Source organism: Theropithecus gelada, chromosome 2, assembly GCF_003255815.1.
Source record: "Theropithecus gelada isolate Dixy chromosome 2, Tgel_1.0, whole genome shotgun sequence".
NCBI classification, from domain to species: domain Eukaryota; kingdom Metazoa; phylum Chordata; class Mammalia; order Primates; family Cercopithecidae; genus Theropithecus; species Theropithecus gelada.
In genome coordinates, this window is record NC_037669.1 from 93,735,890 (window position 1) to 93,760,519 (window position 24,630).

Genomic DNA, 24,630 nt, shown 5'->3' on the forward strand with positions numbered 1-24,630 from the left:
CCTGTCCGAAAAAAAAAAAGAAAAAGAAAAAGGAAAAGAAGATTAAATATTTGGCTTCATATCCGTGACTGCTATTTAGAAGTGTCTGAAATTAGAGGAGAATGTAGTCACCAACCCTACTATTTAGCAACTGACAATCTGTGTTTGTGCAAACCAGGACATGGATTTAGCAAGATTTTGCTGCTGCAGTTAGGGAATTTCAAAACAGTATCTAGAAAGTTACTTTACTTAGATAAGGGACATAAGTATAACTTAGTGGAATGGACACTGAAAGGTACTTTTCTGAGCTGATAATTTTTTTTGCAATGATCAAATTACTTAAAACAAAAAGTAAATATAAAGTAGGAAAATAAAAAAGAAGAGAGCTCATTTAGTGTCCTGGGAGCGAAGCAATATCTTTTATTTACTCATTCATTCATTCACTCACTCATGCATTCCACAATTATTTATGGAGGGCCTACCATGTGCAAGGCTCTACACTAGGTGCTAGGGAAATAGATATAAAATTTTGCAGGGCCTTTCATGTTTCATTTGGTGAAACTGAAAGTAGAGACTAAATCATCTCTAAATTCCCACTGAGATGTGATGGCCAAAATGTACCCAAGTCTGACTTCCCTTGCTCTTGGAAAACCAGGTAAACAGAGATCAACAGTTTGTGAAGGTTCAATCTGCAGGGAGATCTCAGAGGACATGTCTCCAGGCTGTGTGGTCAGTCTTAGGTAGCAGAGTGCTCAGTGGGGCTCAGTGCCATTTTTTTTTTAATTTAATGGTGGCTGGCCTGTGGCCTCAGATGATGAGGGCTGGGGATATTGGGGAGGAGAGGCAGAGACTGGTGGTCACAGAGACTACCCTGGAGAAGAGACATGAGTTAGGTCAGCTGGACTGAGGAAAGAAGGCAGGAGGAAGATGGAAAAGGCAGTCCCAGAAGGGAAGAACTGAGGTGATGGGTTACAGAAGGAAGTCGCTGTTACATGCCTCATGTCCTACACTTACAGGAAGGAAAGAACACTCAAATATATTTAGAATAAATTTCTGCCAACAAAAGGGGACTTCTAGAAAAGCAATTGTAACACTGCCTATGCGAGATTTGTTTTTTGTTTTTAATTTAAATACAACTAAGAAGTTATATTCCATTCTACTTGAGAGAGGAGAGAGGATGTGTGTGCATGCCTGCGTGCGTGTGTGTGTGCACGCGCCTGTGCCTTGTGATTAATTCATCTAACTTATCCTTGATTATGTAACAACCTACTGAGAATATTAGGTACATATACTAGTGAATTCAGTAGGATGTGGAACCACGAAGTTTCAGGAATCCCCAGGGGTCTTTGGGAGCCCAGAGTCTATCTGAGGGTTAGGGAGACAAGTGTGACCATCTAGAGAAGGTGACCCTAGGGTGAGTGTTGAACTATGACTTACTTACACAAGGTACTGTCAAACCTTAAGAACATTAGCAAACTGTCATCCTCCCAGCCTGGGGAATAGAGCAAGACCTTGTCTCTACAAAAAATTTAAAAATTAGTTGGGTGTGATAGTGTGAGCCTGTAGTCCCAGCTGCTTGGGAGGCTGAGGCAGGAAGATTGCTTGAGCCCAGGAGGTTGAGGCTGCAGTTGGAGCTATGATCGCGCCACTGCATTCCAGCCTGGGCAACAGAGTGAGACTCTGTCTCAATAAAAACAAAACAAAACAAAACAAAACCCAACCAGCCAAACAAGCCAAAACCAACCAACCAACCAACCAACCAACAAAAGAACAAAGCAAACTGTCATCCTTGAAGTAGTAAGGCATATCATCATTTCTTAAGCCAGGTGATTCATTCATATTTCATTTTAAAGTTTATGTTAAAACTGTTTTCTGTTTGTATATCAAGCTGACATATCTATTTTTTTTTTAAATAGGTAATTTCATGCTCCCAAAATGGGACATAAAGTGGTTGTCTTCGACATTTCTGTCGTCAGAGCCTTGTGGGAAACTCGTGTGAAGAAGCACAAAGCTTGGCAGAAGAAGGAGGCGGAAAGGCTTGAGAAGAGTGCCTTGGAGAAGTATGTGTTTTCTCAACCTAGTCTTGTAGCTTGTTTGGTGAATAAGGATTTGGACAGGCAGCAGTTGCGTTGTGAAGGAGGATGCTTTTCTTCTGGGATTTCTCACTGTTGCTAACATTTTCCTCATTAAACTTCAGAGCCTTACACTGTTGCTCAGTACAAATATGCAGTTCCTATGATAGCAACATCCCTGGTTATAAGGACCTACCTACCACCCAGGCACCGTGCTAGGCACGAGGAAGACAGAGATGACGTGATAAATCCCCCTACAGTAAATGCTGTAGCAGGCTGCCTAGCTAGAGTTCACTGAGCTAACTCACCAGGCTGTCTGGCGCTCTGGAGACCATCTGACTGCCGTCTGGGGCAGCTTGGGGCTACTCTGTTGTGCACTTCAGCCCTTCCCCATTGAGCCGAATTCTAGGTAAGATTCATTGTGTTGGTGTCATTTTTACTTGGATGAAATGGTGTCATTTGCCTATCATATACGGTCATGAAATGTGAGTAAAAGAGAGTTATGTATATGAACACCAAGTCGAGTGCTTTGGAAAATTTACAAAGTAGAAAGATTGCAGGTGGCTTTGCATATGTCTGCAATTTTTATTCCCTGTGGAGAAACCAGAACTGGAACTCATGGATGATGCATTAGGGGTGCTGTTTATATAAAATAGACACAATGGGATTCTGATTGGCAGACCCATTCTCAAAGAAAGTCCCAACCCTACATCAAGTTGGCCAATGATGGTATATTTGCACACTTTAAGTTAAAAACAAGATGTGTAGGGGCCGGGCGCGGTGGCTCATGCCTGTAATCCTAGCACTTTGGGAGGCCGAGGCGGGTGGATCACGAGGTCAGGAGATCGAGACCATCCTGGCTAACATGGTGAAACCCCGTCTCTACTAAAAATACAAAAAATTAGCCAGGCATGGTGGCGGGTGCCTGTAGTCCCAGTTACTTGGGAGACTGAGGCAGGAAGGCAGGATAATAGCATGAACCCGGGAGGCGGAGCTTGCAGTGAGCTGAGATCAAGCCACTGCACTCCAGCCTGGGTGACAGAGCGGGACTCCGTCTCAAAAAAAAAAAAAATATTCGTAAGGTGCGAATGTATCTACATTCTTGGTTCTCCACTTTTATTAGCTTTTTGGATTAAACAAATACCTGTTCTGATCATGCTTGATAATTAAGCTGCTACTGTATTCATCACAGTGGTTTCAGGTGATTACCACCATCCCTAATTTGCAGATGAGGAAACTGGGACTTAGGTAAGTTGCTCAAGTTCACACACATGGTAAGCGGAAGATGTGGCCAAGCCCTTGCCTCTATGTAATGCTGTAATCACAGGTAGTTAGAACATCTTTTCTCTTGCCACTAATCTGAGATTGTCCAATATGAAGTAAAGGATTGCTTGAGGAGTTTGAGACTCGACTGGGCAACATAGTGAGACTCTGTCTTTACAAACAAACAACAAAAAAGAATTAGAACCCTTAAACCAGAAAGCCCACATGGCAATGCATCCAAGAGACCTACACTCACATAAATCACACAAGGTCCCAGAGCCCAAAATAGCCCTGAGCCCTGCTTCGATTTCTTCCACACACCTAGCATCTGGGGTTACTCTAGACAGAACAAGCTCGATGCACGGAGGCCCACGCCCTTGGCAGTGGGGAGGGGAGTTAGGGAACACCTGTAGCTGATGCCACTTACTGAGGTTCTTGGAAGAGGAGCCACCTGCAGACACCTGGGGTCTGCAAACTGTGTTCTCTCGTCCGCTTTGGAGTGGGATCTGCCCCTTCATCCCTGTCTTTTGTTGTGGTGTTAACAGCTTCATGCATCTCATGTACATAGGTTTGAGCTTGACTTGGGCTCAGTGTCACTGAGCTTGTGCAGTATCTCATCTTAATCTAAGACGGAAAACTTCTTGGGTATTTGTTTGGCTTTTCTAGCCCAAGATAAGAAAAACAGTCACCAAGTTGGCTGGGCAGATAAGGAGGAATGTGAGGTAGGGCTGGGGAGGAATGTGCATGTTTAAGAGAGGAACTTAGTTTCTCAGGCTCCTCAGAAATGGGGGTAAGTAAATTTGCCTTCTTTACAGGTGTTTTTGAGCTTCCATAATATAATTCATACTGTGATCATTAGTACTATTTGAGGGTTAACTTTTCGTTTCTCAGGATCTGTTTACTGTGCAGAGGAGGAAATAATATGTTGAAAAATTAATGCCTGCCTGATTATAAAAGGCAACTATTTGGTTAATTTAAGTTTACTGAAACAAATAAAACCTTCCAGCTTGTTCTGTTACCTCACTTTAGAGTATCTCATCCTGTAATGCTGTAGTTGTTCCATGAAGTATATACCGACACTTAAAAATTATAAGTAGAGATAAAATATGAAATGTCAGTCTCTCTGAATGAAACTGGATCATTTAGAGCACAGGTTCCCAAGCCCTGGGCTGGCCTGTTAGGAACTGGGCCGCACAGCAGGACCGCCCGAGCTCCACCTCCTGTCAGATCAGTGGCAGCATTAGATTCTCACAGGAGCACAAACCCTTTTGTGAATTGTGCATACGAGGGATCTAGGTTGCCCACTGCTTATGAGAATCTAATGCCTGATGATCTGAGGTGGAGCAGTTTTATCCTGAAACCATCCCCCCAACCCCTCATCCGTGGAAAAATTGTCTTCCATGAAACTGGTCCCTGGTGCCAAAAAGTTAAGGATCGCTGATTTAGAGGGAGAAATTAAAGAGTTATTGTTAGGCTCTAAGTGAAGATTTTCTTCTCCATTGAGGCTGTTTGCCGTCTGGGCTTAAGGAAAAGGTATTTTATTTTCACATTTATTGATTTAATTAGTAAACTCTAATGGCATTTTTTTGGGTATGTTTATTGAATATTTGGCATTCTACTAAAACTGAGTTGAGAGGAAGATTTCACGTTCAATTATACGGGTGATAGAGTGAAAAGACAATGAATTTTATTCATTTTAATTACTCTCAAGGAAGAGAATGGAATTAAAAAAATAGTTTATATTTCCTTCACTTTCCTATCATTAGGTTTCAAAGGGAATAAGACATAAAATATTTAAGAAAGAAAATAAGACATAAAATAAGACAAAAATACTTAAGAAAGAAATAAAAAATAGATTTGGTATATAATTATTTTTAATGGGGTACATCTAATTTTCTTTTTTCTCCATTTTATATTGGCTGTACCAAAATATGTGAAATATTTATAACAATTTGTAATATGTGCTATAGGAATACTATATTACATAGGGATGAACTGGTATCATCTCATTATATTGCTAGGATCTGCCCTTAGGTTCAGTCTAAGAAATGAGGAAAGAAAAGTTAGAGACATTAATCTGAAAAGTGCCCACTGAATACAAGAACTTGCAGTGACTGTGCTGTTGGTTTTAAAAATTTTGGAGCGATTGCTTCTAACAGAAGTTCCAGCAGCATGTCTTTGAACTAGAGTCTGCCCCTTGTCCTGACTGCTACAGTAAGATCTAAATCTATAGGTAGATATTTAAAATTCATTTTTATCATATAGTTATAAAACTAAATCCCACGGAAAAGCTAATAAGGAAAAGCAACAATTTCAAGCCCCTACAACATCTCCCAGAGGAGCCCACTTCTCTTTCAGCACTTTCTTCTGCTTTTAAATTCGTATCCCTTCATGTGCTCACACACACACACACACACACACACACACACACATATATATATTTTAATTTTTTTGAGACAAGTCTCTTTCTGTTGCCCAGGCTGGAGTGCAATGGTGTGATCATAGCTCACTGCAGTCTTGACCTCCAGGGCCTAAGCAGTCCTCCTAGCTCAGCCTCCTGAGTAGCTGGGACTAGAGGCATGTGCCACCAGCCCCGCTTTTTTTTTTCTTGTGATTTTTTGTAGAGACAGGGGTCTCACTTTGTTTCCCAGGCTGGTCTCAAACTTTGGCCTCAAGTGTTCCTCCCACCTGAGCCACCTTACCCGGCAATATTTTTAAATCTATCACTTTCGTTACATTACTTATAGACTTCATATGTAGATCCTGAAGCCCCGACTCATTGATTGCTGGGCACTTTTCCCTGACGCAGCTCACTGGGACTGAGATCTATAGAGCTGTGCCAGCCAGTGCTGTCAGCAAAATACTTTTTTTCAAATGTTCCAGCTTCCCTCAGCTGAATGGCAAGCATGAAACTCCAGCAATATCTGAAATGATTTCTTAAAAGCAAAACATCTGATTAAGAAGGTGACATTTGCATGTAGACCTGGGGAGCCAGCCTTGCAGAAATCTAAGAACAAGGGTTCCAGGCAGGCAGAACAGCAAATGCAAATGCCCTGAGGCAAGCGTTTTCCCGGATATTCAATGAAGAGCAAGGAGACCAGTGCGACTGCAGCAGAAGATCAAGTGAGGGCAGAGGGGATGAGGTCAGAGCCACAAGGGGAGGGACACAGGTCTGTAGGGCCCTGTAGATCATGCTGTGTGAGAAGAGAAGCCAGTAAGAGGTGTGTGTGGGCAGAGGCATGATGTGATTGACTTTGTAAGAGGCTCACTCAAGCTGCTGGGTGAGTTTGGACCACAGGGAGGCAGGAGTGGTGACAGTAAGCAGAAGATGGTGGCTTGGACCAGCGTGGAAGCAGTGAAGATGATGAGGAGTGGATGGATTCTGATAAAACTGGCCATATTTGTAGATGGATTTGATATGTGGTATGAAGGAAAGCATGGAGTCAAAGATGACCCTGAGATTTTTGGCCAGAGCTGCTGGAAGCCTTTTACTGAGTTTTGGGGTCGAAGATCAGGAGTTTGTGCTGATCAGAAGTTTGTCACTGGGATCACACGTTAACTTTGAGATGCCTTTTAGGCATCCAGGTGGAGATGTTGGAGAGGCAGTTTGATACAGGAGGCTGGATTCAATGAGAAAGTCTTGGCTGGAGATATACATGTGAGCATGGTCAGTATATAGATGTATTTAAAGCCACAAGCTGGAAGGTATCTAAAGAATGAGTGCAGACAGGGAAGAGGCCCAAGGATTGGGTGTTGGGCACTTGGAAATCCAGAGGCTGAGAAGATGAGGAGGAAGCAGCACAGTGTCTAGAGAGGTAGGAGGGTAACCAGCAGAGTGAGGCATCCTGGAAGCCAAGTGCCAAAAAGCCTTCGAGGAGGAGGAAGTGATTGGCTGTGTCAAATGCTACAGATGGATCAGAGAAGACGAGGACTGGGATTTGCCCACTGGGTTAGCAAAGTGGTGGTCATTGATGACCTTGATGAGAGGCTTGTTTCAAAAGACAAGTGAGGGTAACTGAAGTGGATTCAACAGAGAATGAGGGAGAAGAGAATTGTAGCTATGAGCAAGGACAACTCTTTCATGGAGTTTTGCTATAAAGTGGAGCAGAGACACAGGCCCATGGGAGACATGGGGTGGGGTTAAGGATGGGAGAAATAACTGCATATTTGTGCACTGAAGAGAAGGATGCACAAGCGGAAATACTGATGAGGGAGAACTTCTGTGGTAATGCCCTTGAATCAATGGGAGGCTGGCCCTTGTGATCATGGGCAGGGTTTGGCCGTTGGTAGGATCTTGGAGTGTTCTTCCAGGGGAACAGAAAGGAAGGCAGAGGCTATGGGAACAGATGCAAATAGGTGGTGTAGATGCCCAGGGAGTTTGTGGAAATTTTGTTGTCTTTCATCTCTTTTCTCTGGGAACCAGGAAGTTCACATCATGAGTTGAGAATGAGGATGGGGTGGGTGGTAATGGAGTTTTGACTGAAAGGGAGAAAATGTGAAACAGTCATCTGGGGCTTGGGAAGAGGAATAGTCTTGGGAGGTATGGTATGACTCCTGGGCAACAGTGAGGGGCCCCTGAGTTAGTGGTTATCCATTCAAAGCCAGACCAGTGTGCAAGGTTGTGAGTTTTCCTTCATCTCATTTACTGTGTGGGGGCAGGTGTAGAGCAGGGAGATAATGGGATACAAACTAAACTGTGATTTGTTCAAGTGACGGCAAGAGAGGGGCAAGGGAGTTAAGGATGGATGCCAGGAGATGATTACGATGGGAGCCATGAAATATATTTTTATAAAAGGCCTATTGAAGGGTAATTGATGTCCAATGAATGATTCACATTTAAAGTGTACAATCTGAAAACTTTTGACATATGTATTCCCCCATAAAACTGTCAATGATCATATTCATCACTTTTTTTTTTTTTTTTTTTTTGAGATGGAGTCTTGCTCTGTCGCCCAGGCTGGAGTGCAGTGGCCGGATCTCAGCTCACTGCAAGCTCCGCCTCCCAGGTTTACGCCTTTCTCCTGCCTCAGCCTCCCAAGTAGCTGGGACTACAGGCGCCCGCCACCTCGCCCGGCTAGTTTTTTGTATTTTTTTTTTAGTAGAGACGGGGTTTCACTGTGTTAGCCAGGATGGTCTCGATCTCCTGACCTCGTGATCCACCCATCTCGGCCTCCCAAAGTGCTGGGATTACAGGCTTGAGCCGCCGCGCCCGGCCCATATTCATCACTTTAAAAGTGATTCCAACCCAGGTTTGTTCTGCCTGTGCACAGTAAGCCAATAACTGGGACAACAGGTTTTGCAAAAGAGAAAAGATTTTCCTCACAAGTCTGCTAAGCAAGGAGACAGGAGAACAAATCTCAAATCCATCTCCCTAAAAGTAGGGCTTGGGGATATTCATGGGATAGAAAGTGGGGTAGTCTAAAGTATGGTGAAATGTGATTGGTGGGTAGAAAAGGTGAGGTAATCAGGGTTTACAGAAGCGTAATCAGGCCACGTGACTCTTCACAGGATATGTGTTCAGAGAATGGCAGTGTTAGCATGATCTGAGGTTGGAGTTTTTGGCCCTCTGATGTCAAAGGTCAATCTTTTGGCACCCCTGCAAGCCTTGCAAGCTGAGTCGAGGGGTCAGTGGTTTGGACTGGACAGGGGCTGCCCCTGAAAAACAACTTGAGTAACCATTGCCATGGTGATCCATGCCTCAGAGATGTTATCTGTAAGGAAGCTAGTGAGAGTTTAGCATACTGTTTGGCTACGTGACTTTTAGCTATATAGTTTAGGATCTACCAGAAGTAAGTGATTAGATGCAAACAAGGCAGGTTAAGTCTGGCGGGCTTAAATCAGGTGAGCCCTTGGTTTCCAAAGTTTCTTCTTCACTCTTTGTAATTCTTTCCTGTCATCCCCCAGCCCCATTCCCCAACTCCATCTCCAGGCAATCACTACTTTCTATCACTATATTCTGCATTTATTGGAGTTTCATATGTATATTTGTTTTTGAGAAGGGATTTCACTCTGTCACCCTGACTGGAGTGCAGTGATGTGATCTTGGCTTACTGTAGCCTCGACCTCCCTGGCTCAAGTTATCCTCCCACCACAGCCTCCCAAGTAACTGGGACTGCTGGTTATGGAAGATCCATGCCACTATGCTTGGCTAATTAAACATTTTTTTTTTTTTTTCTAGAGATGGAGGCTCACTATGTTGCTCAGGCTGGTCTTGAATTCCTGGGCTCAAGCTGTCCTCCTTCCTTGGCCTCCCAAAGTTGCTGGGATTATAGGCATAAGCCACAATGCCCAGCCATATATTCTTCTTTTTCTGGTTTCTTTCATGTTTAGATTCACTCATGTGGCATGTATCTGTGGTTCATTTCTCTATTGCTGAGTAGTAAGAAACTACATTTTTTCATTCATTCACCTGTGAATGTGCATTTGGGTTGTTTTCAGTTTGGAGCTATAAAACTGATGTGAACACATACATTGGTCTTTGTATGGACATGTACTTTCTTTTCTCTTGTGTGAGTACCTAGGAGTGGAATGTGTGGATCATCCAGTAACAGTACCTTTATAAAAGCCATTGGAACATAGAGGGTTGATGACTGGGAGGGTCCAGCTGTGTCCAAACCGCCCTCCCGTCATGGCTACCCTTTCCGCCACATACAGCACACCCAAGGAATGAGTCTGCTCCTCTCCCCTAATTATTGACGTTTAACCACCAGGCCCTAGCCCTGCTGCTAATCTTTTTTTTTTTTTTTTTTTTTTTTGAGATGGAGTCTTGCTTTGTCACCCAGGCTGGAGTGCAGTGGCGCGATCTCGGCTCACTGCAAGCTCTGCCTCCCGGGTTCACGCCATTCTCCTGCCTCAGCCTCCAAGTAGCTGGGACTACAGGCGCCGCCACCACGCCCGGCTAATTTTTTGTATTTTTAGTAGAGACGGGGTTTCACCGTGTTAGCCAGGATGGTCTCGATCTCCTGACCTCGTGATCCACCCGCCTCGGCCTCCCAAAGTGCTGGGATTACAGGCGTGAGCCTCTGCGCCCGGCAATCTTTTGTGACCCTCCTAACTTGATTGGGTGAAAGACTCAGTGGATGAAGCACTGACGAGAATCTTTACAGGCAGCTGACTTCCTTTCTAAGGGTCCTCCCAGCTCTGATTCAGGGCTGTGTTTGGGAGCTTCTAGCTCTGTGCCTTCTGCTTGCCTTCTTGGTGGCTTTGATCCTCTCGTTTCCCTCCTCACGCATTCTACTCTTGGTATTTGCACATCACATTTAGTCAAGAGTGGGAAATTGTGATCATATGAAGCAAAGAACTAATGCTGAGTGCCCAGTGGGTGAAACTAAAATCAGAGAGTATTGAAAGCAAATGGAACTACGTAGATGAAAGGTGGACACAACTTAATGAGCCCTGAAAATCCCAAGACAAGAAGGGCCCAGGGAAAGAGGTTGGGCTGTCTCTCCCCACGTCTCAGTGTCCCTGCTGACCTTCTGACCCTAACTGGTATTAAAGGATAATTTGCAAAAAAGGTGAAACCATGATTCTGTAGCAGATATAAAAGGAACATCCATTAAACACTTTATTTTTCTCATTATTTATAAAAGGGAAACTGTAAAATGTTACAACAAGCTCAAAGGAGAATCCAAAGGACAGACATTGAGAGACTAGGAATATTGAATACATTTGAAAATGAAGCAGCTGGGCACAGTGGCTCACACCCGTAATCCCAGCACTTTGGGAGGCCGAGGTGGGCGGATCACCTGAGGTCAGGAGTTCGAGACAAGCCTGGCCAACAGTGAGAAACCCTGTCTCTACTAAAAATGCAAAAATTAGCTGGGTGTGGTGGCAGGCGCCTGTAATCCCAGCTACCTGGGAGGCTGAGGCAGGAGAATCGCTTGAACCCGGGAGGCGGAGGTTGCAGTGAGCTGAGACTGCACCATTGCACTCCAGCCTGGGTGACAGAGCAAAACTCTGTCTCAAAAAAAACCAAAAAAATAAAAGGGGAGCAAATTGGTGTTTTTGGGGGTGGGAGAGGGTTGTCCCTCCACTGGGTAAAATTTATGTGTGTTTATGGATAAGAATTATTTGTATGGCTTTTCATTTTCTACAAGTTAACTTTACTTTCTACGGAGTTATAAAATAGCTTATTCAAAGTCAAAGGTACATTCCTATAGAATCGGAGAATCCCCTGGAGGCTCCGGTATTCCAGGAAAAGGCTATCCAGCTGTATTTTGCTTCTTTCAAAGTCTGAAATTTCTCCTTACACTTGACAGTACCTGGTGGTCCAGACCGGGACTTCCCGCATGCCCAGTTCTGGAAGATGGTCTTGTCCCAGGGGCAGTAAACCTTCACACCCCTCCTAACCACTCCAATGGCAGGCTTGCCTGTGCCCCACAGTGCCACCCTACAGCCTGACTGAGACTCTGAACCACCCTTCCTTCAGATAACAGCAGAGAGTTTCCACACTACGATTGTTCCCTGACCATGGGGCTTATCTCACACTTATATAGTGTATATACTGCCTTGGGCCATGTGGAGACCAAGTCTGCATCTGCAGCTTGTTTCTAAAGTAGCGCCCAGAAGACCTGAATCCTGACTGCCACCAGGTTCCCAGTGGGGCTGAGTAGGGTCTGGAATGCTTTTCTGAGTGTGGAATGCATCTAAGCCCCTATCAAATGTGGGCTACCTTATTTTGAGTCAGACAACATCTGTGTTTGATGGTTTTGAAGGAAAACCACAAAACATCCGTTTTGCATCACATAGAATATGTTAAAGGCCTCAAACAGAAAACAAATTCCTAAATGAAGAAAGGCTCACCAGGTGCAGAGCCCTGTTCTGACAGCTGTGTGGGCATCTGAAGGGCCGTGAGACATGCCAGCTGTCATCATGGAGCTTAGCATCCAGCTGGGGGATAAGTTATGGATGTGGAAAGCTCTAAAAGATAGGTCAGAAAATTAGCGACACATGGGTGGTGAGGTTTGGTGTGGATGCTGAGTCCTCAGCCAGCTGCAGTGTCTGAGTGGACCTCAGGTCCATCTACCGGCGTGAAATTCCCCAAGGTGACTGATAGTGACATTCCAAAGTCAGGTGTTTTATACACTGGAGTTCCTCTGCATTTCTATTCAAATACCCTTGAAAGATAGGTGAATCCCTGTGGCCCTGCACTTTTTTAAAACTGAGGTTGGCGTGATATAATTTCAAAGGAAATGATAATGAAACGCATAGCCAGAAATTCCATCTAACCCATCTTCTCTACTTTTTAAGTTAAAGTTACTAATAATTCACAAAAGGGTTTAGGGTTTCCCCTGCACCCCCACAGCAGGGAGGAAAGAGGAAGGGAGTGCTTACGTAGGCCTGTGAATGATAAGGAGAGCACCCATGCCCAGGTGGCTGACTCACTTCTCTAGGCAGTGATGGCCAGTCCCCAGGAGAGTAACTGTGACCCCTGCTGCCTGTTTTAGGATAAAGGAGGAGTGGAACTTTGTGGCCGAATGCAGGAGGAAGGGCATCCCCCAGGCTGTGTACTGCAAGAATGGCTTCATAGACACTAGCGTGCGGCTTCTGGACAAGATTGAAAGGAATGCTCTCACAAGGCAGAGTTCACTTCCCAAGGACAGAGGCAAACGGAGCAGTGCGTTTGTGTTCGAACTTTCTGGGGAGCACTGGACGGTGAGTCGAGGCAGTTCTCACCCAATGCAGTGCTGTGGTCGATGACTGCTGCTTGCCTGAGCCCAAGGATGAATGAATGAATGCTTTTGCCTTTAGAGGCGGTTCTTCTGTCCCTTCCTCAGGGAAACGCAGCGCAGTCCTGGAAGCAGTGATGGGACCCACTTGGATACCTCTGTGGCTGAGCAGCTGGGATGCCTGTGCCCGCTCCTGGACAGCACAATCTTTCAGGATGCATTCCTCTCCTGTCCCCTGCCCCAGTCTCTTAACATAATTCTTTGCCTTTAGAAAACATTAATTTAAGTGACAGCGCCTTTCATTCATCTAACACCCTGGCAGTGGGCAATTACTTACTTGCCAAAGTGCCATAGGGCAGCAAAGGAATTCTGCAGATCCTTTTTCTGGTTTTCCTGTCCTGAGATTCTGAGGCCAGGGCAAAGACAATTCCATTTTTCTTTCCTCAGGCCCCATAATAACTTTGGCTATTGCCCATTTCATTGGGACAGGGTTCCCTAGGACCCTCCCTCCATCTCTTTCTATCCTGCCATTTTGTGTCTTTTTTTTTTTTTTTGTTCAAGTGTCTTGCTCTGTCACCCAGGCTGGAGTACAGTGGCGAGATCTCAGTTTCCCGAGTCGCTGGGACTACAGGTGCTCACCACCACGCCTGGCTAACTTTTGTATTTTTAGTAGAGACGGGATTTCACCATGTTGGCCAGGCTGGTCTCGAACTCCTGACCTCAGGTGATCTGCCTGCCTTGGCCTCCCAAAGTGCTGGGATTACAGGCAAGAGTCACTTTGCCTGGGCTTTGTTATTTTTTTTCTAGAGGAGGCGTTTTGCCAGGTTGCCCAGGCTGGTCTTGAATTCCTGAGCTTGAGCCTATTACCCTGCCATTTTGGGACTAAAAGGACTCGGTAGAGAGACTAAATATTTGGCATGACCTGGGGCTGTCTTTTATTAGCCATGTGATCCGAGGTGGTTTTTATCATTTGATAAAAATGCATATCACTTTTATGGGTTTTTATCATTCTTCTCAGTAAAATGCTGCTAATGCTTGACCTGACCCTATCTGAGGGCTATTGAGAGGATGAAGTGCATGAATATTCTGTGAAGTATGCAGTTCTCCAAAAATGCGAGAGGTTATTGCTGTAAACCTCTTTGCTGTTCTTTCCCTTGCATCCCCATCATTGAGATCAGTAGGTAATGGGCTGCCTATTCCGAGGCACGAAGGGAGGCATGTCTGGGTTGTTAATTAAATATTATTGGCCGGTAGACATGATCCTGGGTAAGCCACTTACCCTGTAAGGGTGTCCAGTTCACTGGAGAACCTGCCATGAGCCCTCATGTTTCACAATCTATCTTTTGAAAATCATTGTAAACTGTATTTATTTATTTATTATTATTATTATTTCGAGATGGAGTCTCTCTCTGTCACCCAGGCTGGAGTGCAGTGGTGTGATCTCGGCTCACTGCAAGCTCCACCTCCCGGGGTTCACACCATTCACTTGCCTCAGCCTCCCAAGTAGCTGGGACCATAGGCACCCGCCACCACATCTGGCTAAATTTTTGTATTTTTAGTAGAGACGGAGTTTCACTGTGTGAACCAGGATGGTCTCACTCTCCTGACCTCGTGATCCGCCCGCCTCGGCCTCCCAAAGTGCTGGGATTACAGGCGTGAGCCACTGCGTCCGGCCTGTAAAGTGTGTTTAATGTGCCCGGTATGGTAAGGGGAATGGGAAGATGGTTAGGATTCAGCAGGCTTGGAGAGACCCCCATTGTGAACCAGGTGGATGGCATCCTCCCCATACTCCATCCTCTAAGCTGTACTCTGTTGTGACTGAGTACAGGAGAGTCCAGGAAGACTCTGGGCCCCACATATTCATTAGAGTGAATTTCAGTTACTGTTTTCCTCCCCCAGAGAGCTTGTGCTTCGGCCTCACCTCTGACTAAGGAGTGAAAGGCTGTGTGTGTTAAGGGATTTTGCAACCTCTTAGAGTCTCTGTGGCAGTGAGGGAGTTGTGGCCTCTAAAGTCACACCTGGCAGCCTGCCTGGCCCCTGCAAGAGGTCAGGAGGGAAGGAATGGGCTGTGGAGCTTCTGGGGCCTTAGGGACTAGGTAGAGAGAGATCTGCTAGGGCCCTTAGGGCTGTCTGAGGCTGTGTGGCCAGGTTGGGCTGGGGGCTGGGGCTCCTGTTTTGAGCCAGAAGCTCTCACACCCCGGACCCTGCTCTTTTAGGGGAGGTCCTCAATTTTATTTTCCAACCCTTCAATAGGATTTGTCATTTTTACTACCACATGTTTAATTTCCCGGGGCTGTTTGCTGTTTGTTTTTTCAAAGGGATGAATTCTGTGAAGTGGCTTTGTTTTTCCACTTTTACAGATATCTCTTAATCTTAGCTTTTAAAATGTTGTTCTGTTTTTATTTTGCAGGGTAATGTCTTTTCTGCTTTTCTTAGCTATCTTGAGATCAATCTTTTTTTTTTTTCTTTTCCTCTTTTTTTTTTTTTGTTTGTTTTTTGAGACAGAGCCTTGCTTAGTCACTCCATCTGGAGTGCAGTGGCATGAGCATGGCTCACTGTAGCCTCTATCTCCTGAACTCAAGCGATCCTTCCACCTTAGCCTTCTCTGTAGCTGGAACCAACAGGTGCATGCCACCACACTCAGCTAATTTAAATTTTTTATTTTAAAGATGGAGTCTCACTTTGTTGTCCAGGCTGGTCTTGAACTCCGGGGCTCAAGTGATTGTCTTGCCTTAGCCTCCCAAAGTGCTGGATAGTTTTTTTGTGGGGGTGGGGATGTTTTCTTGTTTCAGAGTTTCCTTTTTCTTTTAGGGTGTGTGTCTTTTTTTTTTTTTTTTTTTTTTGAGGCGGAGTCTCGCTCTGTCGGCCAGGCTGGAGTGCAGTGGCATGATCTCGGCTCACTGCAAGCTCCGCCTCCCGGGTTCACGCCATTCTCCTGCCTCAGCCTCCTGAGTAGCTGGGACTATAGGCGCCCGCCACCTTGCCCGGCTAATTTTTTGTATTTTTAGTAGAGACGGGGTTTCACCGTGTTAGCCAGGATGGTCTCGATCTCCTGACCTCGTGATCCGCCCACCTCAGCCTCCCAAAGTGCTGGGATTACAAGCCTGAGCCACTGCGCCCGGCCAGGGTGTGTGTCTTTATCTTGCATGTTGGGACTTTTCTTGGAGGTCTAGAGACACTGGGTTGTCCAGAGCACTAACAAGCTGACCAGAAACTCTGAGTGTGTGTCGGGCACACTTCGCTTTTGAAGACGTTGCTGTAAAGTCCCCATCTCACTGGTGCCTCCCCTCTCCTATTCATGATTATTCATGAATGTTCATGAATGCACATTTGTGATTTGTCTGGAGCTATGAGAGTATACAGAGAAGGATCTTGTCAGTTCCTGGGACAGATAGAATCTCAGCATTTGTCACTCATCATCTGATTGCCACCTCCCCTGCCTCAGCTGTGCCTGAGGTACCCCAGTTCAGGGACTTTGTTGAACCTCCTCCAGTGAATAAGCCTCACTGTAATTGCCAGGTGGCATGGATGGGGGTCAAGGCTCTGGTCCTCAGACTTTGAACCTGATCTCTTTCTTTGGGCCCTGCCTTCAGCTCTCACTTCCAGGGATACCAGGCTCTTCTACTATCAAGTCTCTGGTGGCTTCTGGTGAGAAGCCCCGGTTGTATCTCAGTTGTTTCTGCTGCTGGTCTAAGATTGAGCAGCTCTGGGAAGCCACGTTACCATCTTCTAGCTGTCTGGTTATCCACATTTCACAGCTGTTGTCTCCTTTCCTTTTCTCTTTGCCCTTCTACAAGGTTTATGGCACCTAAAAAGTTCCTGTACTGTTGTCTTTAATGGAATTTTGGAGGAGAGCAAAAGTATATGCATACATTCAATCTGTCATTTTTACTAGATTCTTTTCATTTCTATTTAACATGATATCTTAATATTTTTCTTTCTTTCTTTCTTTTCTTTTTCGTTTGAGATGGAGTCTCGCTCTGTTGCCCAGGCTAGAGTGCAGCGGCGTCTTCTCGGCTCACTTCAAGCTCCGCCTCCCGGGTTCACGCCATTCTCCTGCCTCAGCCTCCTGAGTAGCTGGGACTACAGGCGCCCGCCACCTCGCCCGGCTAATTTTTTGTATTTTTAGTAGAGATGGGATTTCACCGTGTTAGCCAGGATGGTCTCGATCTCCTGACCTCGTGATCCGCCCACCTCAGCCTCCCAAAGTGCTGGGATTACAGCCATGAGCCACCGTGCCCGGCCTATCTTAATATCTTTCTTGTTAAAAATAGTCATGAACATAATTTTAGAAATGTAATAATCTTTCATGTGTGCCATAATTGAAAGAGTGGAATGAGATAGGTTATTCATGAGGCAGTCAGCACGTTGAAGTTTCAATGAAGAGATTGTGATTATGAGCCTGTGGTCAGCTCCCTGATGACCCAACTCATTTTGTCTCAGTTCCAGGAGGCAACCCTCTGGCATGGTGTGGGTTCCATTCGGATCAAGTGGTGTCGGGACAGTTTGCCAGGGCCACGTGAAGGGGGCAGGTGGTACCTAGGTAGTTGGCTGCAGAAGCAGTGGCACAGGGCCCTATGCTTGGTTTAATGCTGTGTGCTTACCATCTTGCACTTCTTAATTTTTAACAAGGTGCCCGCATTTTCATCTTGCACTAGGCTCTGCAAATTCAGTAGGGGATCCTTACTGTAAGTGATTCACTTAAATGTCTTTGGGGTTTCAGCTTTCCTTTTCCAAAGGGGCTCACTTTGCCTATCAATTTTTTTTTTTTTTGTAAGATGGAGTCTCACTGTGTTGCCCAGGCTGGAGTGCAGTGGTGCTATTTTGGTTCACTGCAAACTTCTCCTCCTGGGTTCAAGTGATTCTTCTGCCTCAGCCTCCCAAGTAGCTGGGATTGCAAGTGCACGCCACCACACCCAGCTAATTTTTGTATTTTTAGTAGAGATGGGGTTTCACCATGTTGGCCAGGCTGGTCTCGAACTCTTCACTGCAGGTGATTCACCTACCTCGGCCTCCCAAAGTGCTGGGATTACAGGTGTGAGCCACCATGCCCAGCCCACTTTGCCTATCTTATGGTACTGTTGCATGAGACAGTGCTAGAGTGAAAGCACTTTTGCAAGTTAACAGCTTAACCCACACACAGGATGGCAATGATTGTAAAGCACATTACAAGTACCAAGTACAAAAAGGAAGGATGGCTATGGACTCCATTACTCCCTCCACCTCCCCTTTAGCTGCCATGGAGTTTTCCACACCTCATCCCACCTCCACCCTGTGCTCCAGCCACTTTGCTGATGGTGCATTGTGGCCAGCTTCTGAGGTCAGGGGACCTGTGTGTCTCATCTTTGCCCCACCCCTCAGTGCTGAGCACCCCTCGCCTGCAATGAGGGCTCGGTAACTCTCTGTGAATTAGATTTCTTCAGCTGGACAGATAGCCTCCCTAACGTCTTTAAACGCTTCTTGCTTGACACCTTTACAGTTTTATCCCAGAACACTTGAGCTAGGGGAGGCCTTGGACACTGAGTTCATGAATGTCATTTCAGCAGTGGAGACCCAGGGAGGTGGCGCGACTGGAAAATGGCGGGGCCTCGGCCGGAACTCAGGTGTCCCAGCTGACTGTTTCTCATGCTCTTTCCCTTTCGTAGACTCTTAAGAATATTTGGAAATGTGGTGCAGCAAATATTAGAGGTTTATCAAGTATTTCTAAAAGCCACTACAGAGAAAGGGAAACGAAGCACAAATTTTGAAATCGAATGTATAGACAGAACTTAGGGGATGTTAAATTGGTATGTTGCAAATAAGTAGTACATATTGTGGCTCCAAGTGTGAGTCTGGTTGGTTGTGTTCACTAGGATTTAATTTTAATAACATCATGAATTCACGGCAGTTTTGAAATGGGGCTAATATACGGTTGTGAAGTTGACGGCAACTGCGGTATCTTTGGTTTCTTTTTGAAATGGCCGGAGTGCTGGTGGTTACGCTTCATGCTCTCATGTCTGCTTTCTCTTTCCCTGTTTTAAAATAAATGCTTGGTTTTACACGGCTTTGTGCACATGGAGGAGCTAGTTCTGATTGATGTTATTCTTTCTGTTTTAGGAGCTCCCAGATTCATTGAAGGAGCAGACACACCTGAAAGAATGGCACATAAGCAATACCCTGATTCAAATCATTCCTACATATATTGAGTTATTTCAAGCGATGAAAATTCTGGATCTGCCGAAAAACCAAATCTCACATCTTCCAGCAGAAATCGGTATGTCAACTTAGCAGGGGTCTTCCGGCCTCTGGTGTGTTAAGTAGGCAGCTGTCGGGCAGGTAACAGACACTGTGCAGACACCGTTTTTTCTCTCCAGCTGCCCCAGGAAGTGGCTGGGCAGGGCTGTTTCGAGGCTCCCCAGAGCTGCTCGTTTGCAGCATCCCTTTGGGCGGTGAGGTCGGCATCTCGCCTGTATAACTCAGCACATAGGACACTTGCCAATTGCTCAGAAACCAGAAGTTTCATGAGTGAGCAATACTTTGTTTAGGAGCTCTGTGTTTATTTTCTTTTAGTTTTAAACCTATAAACATGCAATATGCTTATTATAAATGTATTATTCCTATGTATTACTCCATTGATAAATCTAGTTTAGCTTATGATGTGTCTTTTTTTTTTTTTTTCTTGAGACAGAGTTTCGCTCTTGTTGCCCAGGCTAGAGTGCAATGGCACAATCTTGGCTCACTGCAACCTCTGCCTCCCTGGTTCAAGCGATTCTTCTGCCTCAGCCTCCCAAGCAGCTGGGATTAGAGTCATGTGCCACCATGCCCAGCTGATTTTGTATTTTTTTTAGTAGAGAAGGGCTTTCACCATGTTAGCCAGGCTGGTCTCAAACTCCTGACCTCAGGTGATCTGCCTGCCTCGGCCTCCTAAAGTGTTGGGATTACAGGTGTGAGCCACCGTAACCAGCCTGATGTCTTTTTGATGGATCAAAATTTTACAATTCTGTCATTATTCAGTTGTGTTATCTTAAAATGAAAATGACAGTGATCATTATTGCTTCTCTTTCTCCTGGGGTGGAAGGAGTGAAGGTCTGGGGCTGCACAGAGCTCCATTCTTACACATGTGCCCTGGGACCAGTGGGTTAATCATAGTTATGTGAAAATTTACCAAAAGCCAAGACCCTGTGGGACAGGTGGCTTGTGGGGTCTCTGGTGGTCGTACACATCTTGCTGGCTGTGTCAAGACTACAAGGCTCTGATCACCCTCTTACCCAGGCCAATCTTGGGGATGTTTATGCACATAATAACCTTGAGGGATGAGGTGACACCTGCTCCCAGGCAAAGAGCAGCCTTGCTAACCACTTGCTGTAAAAGCAGTGGGTTCCCCAAGCTTGGGGTTCTCAGCCGTGATGCATCTAACTGGGCCATCTGCGTCACACTTGGTAGACTTAGCTGTAAGGGCAACTGACATCAGTATGCTGTCTTGGAACAGGAGCCTCGTGTCTTCTGCCGGTATCCATGAAGCAGGAATAGGCAAAACTTATTAGCGTCTAAGCAGGGTAAAATCAAGTTCTAGACCCAACAAGGACAAGTACTTCTGTTTCCTTGCCTAGTTTCTGGAAAGGTAGAAAGGACCTTAGAATTTTTATGAATGAAAGGTACCATTTTTGACATGTAAGGGGTCATTTACCTCCTGCCCCTTTATTTTGCAAATTGGAGAGATCCTCTGATGTTAGCTGACTGAATCATTATCATTTACATATTACACTAAGAAACTTCTTCAGAGCCTGGGCTAGAAGCCAGATTTCACTATTTGCAGGTCATTTTTGGGCAAACTCATAGTATATTTAAATAACTGGATAGAGTTTCTGAGGACTGAGTTACTTTTAAAAACTCTTTTTAGGCTGGAGGCAGTGGCTCATGCCTGGAATCCCAGCACTTCGGGAGGCTAAGGTGGGCAGATCACTTGAGCCTAGGAGTTTGAGACCAGCTCGGGCAACATGGCGAAATCCCATCTCTACGAAAAGTAAAAAATTAGCCAGGCATGATGGCACGTGCCTGTGGGAGGATCGCTTGAGCCTAGGAGGTTCAGGCTTCAGTGACTGGTGATGGCACTGCTGCACTCCAACCTGGGTGACAGGGTGAGACCCTGTCTCGAAACAAACAAACAAACAAAAAACCACCCTTTTCAAGTAGAAAGGTTCTGTCCTTATACATTTGAGAAGCCACAGTGGTTGACTTAGACTCAGGGATCCTTGCTATCCTGCCAGCTGGGCTTGGGAATCCAGTGGTTGGCAGCAAGATAGATGGGGTATTAAGCATGGAGCTGTCAAAAGAGGGGGGACGTCAGAGCATCACCATGGGATAAGTCATGCTCACAGTTGTCTGAAATGTCATCAGAAGTGCTCCACTTAATATGTATCTTTGTTCATCTCTTGAAATGTCTTCCTTGAAATTATTGCCAGCCAGATTAATACCTGTTCTTTTTTAACTTCCCACACTACACCAATGTAATATTGATTCTTTCCTTGTGAGCCAGTTTGATTTGAGCAGTGGTTTTCACCTTGGCTACACTTTAGAATCCCCCAAAGAGCCTTAAAAATCTAAATGCCCAAGACCCACTGCAGAACAATTCCATAGGAATCTCTGGGTACAGGGCCAGGAATCAGCATTTAACAAACTCCCTACATGATTCCCATGTGCAGCCATGGTTGAGACCACTGGTGAGGGAGTGAGGATGTGATCCTTGCAAACTCGGGGGAGGAGAAGAGATTGGTGGGCGAGGGGTATCCGTGGGAGACCAATGTGGGATTGGGGCACTATACTTAATCTCTTTGCTCTTCAGTTTCTTCATCTATGAAGTGGGGATAATAGTTGTTGCTGTCATTTAGTTGTTGTGAGGATTAGATAAGGCAATAAACACCAACATATTGGGTACATACTTGTTATTCCAAGTGATTATTCAAGTGATTATTCCAAACACTCGAGTCCTGTTGGAGACATGATGGCATCCCCATAGACCTCATTCATGTGCAGGGAAAACTATTCAAACATTTTAGAAATGTGTAAAATGTAAAATCAAGCCTCTCAGTAAGCACTAAGTTTCCTGGGTATTCACATTGTACATGCACTCATGCCGTTCTACAGACCTACGTTGTAGCTGTCTATTTATAAACAGACACGTAACCATGCATGTTAAATATACTTACACACATGGGCTTACACTGTGTTCTTCAGTCTGTGCCTCACATGTTTCCCCCGACCACACCATGAAGGCGGAGGTGGACTCCAGGATCAGGCTGCCTGGGTCTTCAACTTACTGGAAGGTCACCCTGAGCAAGTCATTTACTGCTTTTCAGTTTCCTCATCTGTAAAATGGGGATAACAATAGTACCTACTTCACAGGCTTGTTGTGAGGATTAAATAGATAATACATAGAAAGCATTTAGAGTAGGTGAATCCCTGGCATTCACTAGCCATTATTATTATTATTACTATTATTAGCATCATCTTTATGTTAATGTTATCTTTCAGTATCAGAACATCTAAACCTTTCCCATTCTCCCCGGTAGCTGAGTGATGATTACGACATGATTTATTTCACTTGTTCCCAAAATATTTTAAAATGAAACTTAGTGAATTGAAGACTGACCTAAGATTTTGAAGACACAGATGTTATCTAACTTTGAGTAACTTGAGCACATATTTTAATTTTTAAAATCTTAATTATCCTCATTTGTAGGATAAGGGTCAGAATGATCTTTAAAACATCTGCCACCTCTAAAATTCTCTAGTTGAATTTTTTTGTGAGTTAACCTATGGGAGGGAGGGGGACAATAAATCTCAGAGGCTTTAACACTCTATACCAGATTTAAGTCATATATGTATTTTATCCAACTTATAATTTTCAGTCTATTTCAAGTCGATGGAATATAATTTATCTAAATACATCCATAGCTTAGGCAAAAACAGACCACTCCCTTCTCACATGACTGAGACATATATCATATCTCCAGTTTGGAAATTCTTATGACATGTGAGTATCACAATTTTTCATCATTATAGAGGAAATTCTTAAGAAAAGAACACAATAATAAAGAGGAAAGTGTTCTTAGAATGATTTAGGTAAGGTTGTCACCCTAATTTTCTTCTAGTACTTGCTTCTTTATACTCTTTGTGTCATTAACATGGAGTATTTTGAGAAAATCCTTTTTTTACCAAAGGTAAGTATTGAGGGCATCTAGAATCAATCAGTTTTCACATGTGGGGCAAAATGAAAAGAAATGAAAATGCATTAATTCAGGGCATGTTTCTCTCCTAGAGGAGCAGATATAGCTCCTAACAAACTAGGGATAAATGAAGAAACACTCAGCTGCAGGATCTGATGCTCAAGCATAGTGAGGAACTTGGGAATGAACAAAGGATTTTTAGCTCTTTTATGTTGAGCAGCTGAATTTTGTAAAGGAGGTGGGGTTTGATCTCTTATCATGTTGTCTTATAGATCTATTGAGGGCTGATGGAGGGGAGGAGTTAGGGAGGTGTGATTACTAGACAGGGTATTCTTTTTCTCATTATTAGAGCAATTATTTTTGACATTTGACATCAAGGAATTAAGAATGACAATGAATGGTGCTCTTAACTTCCTTGTGAAACTCCCAAGAAATTATCATTATATGGATTTAAAATAACTAATTATTGGAATTACAGATGATCCGCAATTTACAATGGTTAGATGTAAGGTTTTTCAGCTATTTGATGGTGTGAAAGCAATGTGCATTCGGTAGAAACTGCACTTTGTTTCTAGAAGGGTGCGGCTGCTAGAAAGAAAGAAAGAAAGAAAGAAAGAAAGAAAGAAAGAAAGAGAAAAGAAAAGAAAAGAAAGAAAACAACAAAAAAAAGAGCAGCACTATTTACAATAGTAAAGACTTGGAACCAAACCAAATGCCCATCAATGACAGACTGCATAAAGCAAATGTGGCACACATACACCATGGAATACTCTGCAGCCACAAAAAAGGAGTTTGTGTCCTTTGCAGGGACATGGATGAAGCTGGAAGCCATCATTCTCAGCAAACTGACACCGGAACAGAAAACCAAACACTGCATATTCTCACTCATAGTGGGAGTTGAACAATGAGAACACATGGACACAGGGAGGGAACGTCACACACCAGGCGTGTTGGGGGCTGGGGGGGAAAGGGGAGGGAGAACATTAGAACAAATACCTAATGCATGTGGGGCTTAAAACCTAGATGATGGGTTGATAGGTGCAGCCAACCACCGTGGCACATGTATACTTATGTAAGAAACCTGAACATTCTGCACATGTATCCCAGAACTTAAAGTAAAACAAACAAAGAAAAAAATTTAAAAAAAAGAAAAGAAGGAAGGAAGAAAGGAAGGGCAAGAAAGAGAAAAAAAGAAGGAAGGAAAGAAAGAAAGAAAAAAGAAAAGAAAGAAAAAGAAAGAAAGAGAAAAGAAAGAAAAGAGAGAGGGAGGGAGGGAGGGAAGCAGGAAGGAAGGAAGGAAGGAAGGGAGGAAGGAAGGAACTGTGAGTACCCATACAAACATTCTGCTTTTCATTTTCAGTGCAGCATTCAATTTATTACAGGAGATATTCAACACTTTATTATAAAACAGGCTTTATGTTGGATGATTTTGCCCAACTATAG

General features: G+C 44.5%; 1 protein-coding gene across 2 annotated transcripts in view; it reads left to right on the forward strand.

Annotated features, from left to right (window-relative positions):
- Positions 1-24,630, forward strand: part of LRRC2 (leucine rich repeat containing 2) — a 65,808-nt gene that overhangs the window by 26,079 nt on the left and 15,099 nt on the right. For both annotated transcript variants that reach the window (XM_025376123.1, XM_025376122.1), the window contains exons 2-4: positions 1,896-2,039; positions 12,761-12,968; positions 19,079-19,235. In XM_025376123.1, the coding sequence (XP_025231908.1) occupies positions 1,915-2,039; positions 12,761-12,968; positions 19,079-19,235 (490 nt within the window). In that variant the 5' untranslated portion in view covers positions 1,896-1,914. The remainder of the gene's footprint in view (positions 1-1,895; positions 2,040-12,760; positions 12,969-19,078; positions 19,236-24,630) is intronic.